This window comes from Morone saxatilis, unplaced genomic scaffold (genome assembly GCF_004916995.1).
Source record: "Morone saxatilis isolate NCDOM2014 unplaced genomic scaffold, NCSU_SB_2.0 Contig12, whole genome shotgun sequence".
NCBI lineage: Eukaryota > Metazoa > Chordata > Actinopteri > Moronidae > Morone > Morone saxatilis.
Genome location: NW_023339674.1, coordinates 19539184 through 19544480, shown reverse-complemented (window position 1 = coordinate 19544480; position 5297 = coordinate 19539184). Strand labels below are relative to the sequence as shown.

The 5297-nt window shown below is 40.9% G+C and overlaps 2 protein-coding genes across 2 annotated transcripts in view; both read right to left on the bottom strand.

The window, feature by feature from the left end:
• Positions 1–228, bottom strand: part of hsd17b7 (hydroxysteroid (17-beta) dehydrogenase 7) — a 4293-nt gene extending 4065 nt beyond the window's left edge. The window contains exon 1 of the mRNA XM_035653741.1: positions 100–228. Within this exon, the coding sequence (XP_035509634.1) occupies positions 100–134 (35 nt within the window). The 5' untranslated portion in view covers positions 135–228. The remainder of the gene's footprint in view (positions 1–99) is intronic.
• Positions 229–426: 198 nt separating this feature from the next.
• Positions 427–5297, bottom strand: part of ddr2a (discoidin domain receptor tyrosine kinase 2a) — a gene marked incomplete in the record, with an annotated part of 14614 nt that continues 9743 nt past the window's right edge. Inside the window, 8 exon segments of the mRNA XM_035653909.1 lie at positions 427–2314; positions 2396–2545; positions 2639–2873; positions 2956–3153; positions 3294–3421; positions 3533–3765; positions 3877–4087; positions 4176–4312. Of these exon segments, the coding sequence (XP_035509802.1) occupies positions 2192–2314; positions 2396–2545; positions 2639–2873; positions 2956–3153; positions 3294–3421; positions 3533–3765; positions 3877–4087; positions 4176–4312 (1415 nt within the window).

Here is a 5297-nt window from a genome sequence, read left to right as displayed (position 1 = left end):
ATCCAACTTAAAACTAACTTCACCGCATTGTCATAAATCCATTACAGTAAAGATACCAGACTTCAGGTTTACTATTAAAACAATGAATACAGCCATTACCTGTTTGCCCCGGTCACCAAAACCACCTTATTCATCTTTCTGGTCCAAACTGGAAACAAACTGCATGCAGAACACACTTCTACTGCACCAAATAACTCTATTAATGTTCTTTCAAAGCAACAAGTTCTGTGTCTGCTCCATGGCAAAGACTTTCTTAAGTCCGTCCTGTGAAGTTCATCATTTTCACCCCGCCTCCATATTTGTGATTGGACGCTGCAGAAGCTCTCACCCAATAAGATCCTCAAATCAGTCGGCTCAGATCGAAGGACCGCCCACACGCTATGTAATATTCAGTACTTATGAATAAGGCAGGAGCTCTCAGGGGGATACAATTCCTCTTTTAAAATTTTATTTGTATTTGGTCTATCAATGTACAACTTTTGTTTCCAACGTATATAAAACATTCTCACAGAAAAACAAACATTTGAGTACAAATATGTAATAAAACTAATCATGAGATTTATCAGGATGCCATTACACTTTTTTTTTTTTTTTTTACAGCTATACATCTGCCTCTGATTCATTAATAACACTGAGAAGATTGTAAATGGTGTGAAAAAGGTTTCTATATCTGATGGGAATCACCACATGCTTCACAAATCTGTCTCCAAACTGAATATTATACTTTACAGCTTGTACTCGCACTCGCTTGCAAAACACAGAAAGATAAGGATGACGTAAGTGGGACAAGGGCCTCTATTAAGAGGATACAGCCTGTAAATACAGCTGAACTGGCTGAAACAGTGGTATGCGGTATGAAGTCCAAGCTAACAGAGAACTATACACAGAATTATGCAAGAAAAGAAGAAGAATCCAGCATACAATACAATACAATAAAAGAAAGAGCAAACTAACTAAATAATTTGAACCTTTAGATGGGTGATTAGCTGTGTTTGATAGTTTTCATGAGCTAATATAGACTAATCTGAAGCAGTCAGATGTTCCAATTAAACACATTTCCTCTACATTCCTGAATTCAAAGGCATTTTAGACTTTCTTTGTCAACTGAGACGAACTATAAGCATATATACATTAATCTGTTCACAACACATTCTGTAACATCTTTTCACTGATGCTGACTGTAAACACAAACATTGCACAGCCTGCATTACTGATAAAACATCTTGCAACATCTCATCAGTTATCAAAGAGTTTGCTGCTGATAGTAGTTTGTGATCAATGCAAGACAATAACAGCTTGCAGTAGGAAACAAAATAATTATTCGTAAGGCCGTTTTTAGATCCAACATGTGAGCAGGAAAGTTACTGAAAATCAAATCAAATATGATACTCCAAACAACTTAAAGAGCATATTAATCCACAAATATATCAACAGAACATAAACAGAAAAAACACATATGAACATATAAATATTAATACAAAATACTGCTATTTGAGATTTAGACTTATCTATTGAAAATACACAGTCATATACACTTCATGTTCAAATCACCGTAGGAAAACTGCAGGGAGATGAGAAAGACTGAGTTACTTGATATTTCCTTGTCATTCTAAATGAGATGAAACACTTTCACAATGAAATGTGACAGTAATGCTTTGCTGCACTTCTCTACATTCAAGCAGTCTTCCAACAGAAAACACAAGAAAGTGTTATCAAACACTGTAACATGGGAAATTTGAATTCATATTAAAAAAAGAAATTAAAATACATTTTCAAAAGTGCCGAAGTCACTTGCTACATTTAACTTTGGCTTCCTCATCACGTCACAACCAAACCTTAATCAAGTTTCTGTGTGTGTTTTTGGTGTACTTTAAAAACAGAGTAGAGTTTTCTAAGAATACCTGTATGTCTATAAAACATCTTGGCCAACGTGATTGTGCGAGTTAAATTCAAACTGACACACAAAAGTCTCTGGTAGTCCATCTTTCTAGAGTGCAAGTCCATGAAACAGTGTTTCCCAAATTGTAGCCTGGAGCCCACAGATGGCTCTCACCCTGTTTCTCTGCTGAAACAGGATAGCTTAAACCTGGATTGTGTCTGAATCATGGTGTACTCTTGTCATGCACCATATCCTTTCAGAGATGAGCAGACTGGGAATCACTGTCTTAAACACAACCCCAGATTAAGGCTGTTATTCCAGGAGGGCTCGGTGTATTTCCTGGAAGGAGGGCCGTTCCTTTGTGTTCCTCCTCCAGCAGCTCAGCATGATCTTGTAGAGCGAGTCTGGACACAGCACAGGCTGAGGCAGGTAGATCTGCATGACAGGGTAATGAGTAATGAAGCCAGGGATTCACCGGTTCTTATATGCAGATGAAATATTCGCAACGACACTCACCTGTCTTTTCTGGTCCCTGAAAAACTCCCCTGTGTTTTCTATCACCTGCTCGTCAGTGAGCTGAGAGTAGGGCTGCTCCTTGCAGAAGTTTAGTATTTCCCACAGTGTCACCGCAAAGGCCCACACGTCGCTCGCTGTGGTGAACTTACCCTGCACAAGAAAACGATGACAAGCAAATTTTTCTGCATGAAATAAAGGAATTTTCTCCATAATAAAAGTCATTCATTAAGCTGCGGTCTTTACCAGCAGGATGCTCTCCCAGGACATCCAGCGTATTGGCAGTACCGCTCTGCCTTGGATGCGGTAGTAGTCCCCGCTGTACAGGTTTCTGCTCATGCCAAAGTCAGCTATCTTTATTGTGTAGTTCTTGCCCACCAGGCAATTCCGCGTGGCCAAGTCTCGATGAACAAAGTTTAGAGAGGAGAGGTACTTCATCCCCGATGCTATCTGAGCAGCCATGTAGCACAGATTATTGAAGCTGGAGAGAAAACAAAACACGTGTTGGGAATAGAATAGAAAACATACAACTGTCTCTCACTTGTTTGTTCAACACCACTGACCTGACAGTAGGTGTATTGCTGAGCAGAGCAAGTTGTCCCTCTGGTTCGTGGCGGGACAGGAACTGGTTAAGATCTCCGTTCTCCATGTACTCTGTGATCATACAGAGAGGGTCGCTATAGATGCACACAGCTAGCAGGCGAATGATGTTGGGGTCCTTCAAACGTGACATGATCTTTATCTCTTTCAGGAAGTCATTCCTACCAAAACACAAAAAAGTAACTTTACACAGAGAGCAATCAGAATTATGTAAACTCAACACAGGATGTATTTTCAGTTTCAGGTGCAGGGTATAAACGAGGTATTTGGTGTCGATCGAACGTGCATCTGGAGTCGATACCTTGCATTTTTGTTGGCATCTGAACGAAGCATCTTCACAGCCACTAAAACTGGCTGCTCCTCGGGGATGTCAAATAAAAACTCTTTATTCATGAACTCCTGCATTCCCTCTGCTTCGCACAGGTGCACCTGAGAGGAAGAGGAAGTGGCAAGGAGAGAAAGGAGAGGAAGAAAATGATAGTTGCTTATCTATCTTGTCTATTGCTTGTCTAATTGCTGAAAGGAGAGCTGAGCACACACCTCTCCAAACTGGCCCTCTCCCAGCTTCTCCTTGAACGTAAGCAACTTTCGTGGGAATTCCTCCACTACTACATCCTTCCCTGACAACAGGTCCATAGTAACTGCAGGAATGGCGTATGTGTTGCTTCCAGTCACACCTTGCAGGTTTACAATGTCCGCCTCTGCGTAGTGAGGGACCCCATCTTGGGCTACAGTAGTTGTGGTGGATTTAGAAGCTGCTGTGCTGGTAGAAGCTGGAACACAATGCACCAAACTGTAACTGGGAATTTCAATGAGATAAGGGACCACGTTGATGTCAATTTAAATTGATGTGTATATATAAGCTGATGTGTGAGTCCACCTACCAGGCTCCTCTGAGCTCTGAGCAAACTCTGGCAGCTTACAAATGAGGCGTGACGGCTCCTGGTAGTCAGGACCGAGGGGGAAGATGCGCTCATAGGTGGAATTAGACTCCTGCTCACTGGTTGTACTCGACTGGTTGTTGTTGTAGGCGAATGTCTCACTCTGTATTGACAAACTAGCGGTTAGTTCATCATCCAGCATCCGGCGAGAGGCCTATAATAAAGAACGTGGGGGAGGTGAAGGAACAGATCTGACCGCCTCCCGAAAGAAGATTGTGGAATCATAATGCACGAGAGCTCACCTTCTCCAGCATTTTCTGCCACACCTGCCTCCACAGGATGATGACAATGATGGCCACAAGGATGAAGATGATGGCCACTAAACAGCCAATCAGAATCCGGGTGTTGCTGTCATCTACTTTGTGGGTGGGGTCGTCCTCTGGAAAGGGAACAGGGAGAGATCTATTTAACATGGAGACATACAGCCTGCAGGCCTGTATATGTGGGGAACCAATGTAGTTGTTGTTGTAATTAAATTGGGTGGCACACCTAAATGGAATTGGGCCAATTAATCAAAGTTATTAGTTCCACATGTGCTTTTCTTGCCAGTACAAGTTGAAGTTGCTGTGAGAAACTTCCATTACAGGCCTTTATCAGAACCGCAGACATGTTTTATTACTGTTCTGACAGGAAAATAATCTTTCTGTTTTTCTTTAGCTCTCTGTCTATTTTGTTGGTTTGGAGAAGAAAATCAGCACGAAGCCTTTCAGACATGACAGTTGTGAGTTCAGACTCTCACAGAGACTTTATACACTGTTGTATGTCTAATAGAGTAGCCACTCAAGGTGTATTTCCACCTTCTCAGACCTGATTGTTGAAGTAACCTTCAACAGGCAGCTGGACTCACAAGATCACAAAATGAACAAACCATCAGCCACAGTCAGATTATTGTTAAAGGGCAAGATGTGGAAAGTGTGAAGAACTATTTTCTATGTAGGTTATAGGTTTTTTTTATGTTGACTGTTAAACTTGATGCTTCATACATTCTCACTGATTTGTTGGTATGTGTATAATCTAACTGTGCAAAACAGGAATCAACTGGGAAACATTGCTACATCTATTATAGCAAATCCAGATTCCTCTCTTTAAGGAATCTGACATTTATTCTGTGTACAATAAATGCCCTTAATTCTGATATACCTACGTTTGTGTTTATGTTTTTATACCATCTTGCTGCAGGAAGGATGTCCTCTTGTGGGACAATAAAGATGTCAACTGAACTGATTCTTCCTGCTGATACACTGAAACTTTGTCAAATGCTCAGACAAGGTTATATACCAATTAAATAAATATACCATATTGTTATTTGTCATGAATGTCCCAACATGCTTTATTGAATGTAATCAAGTGTGTGTGTGTGTGTG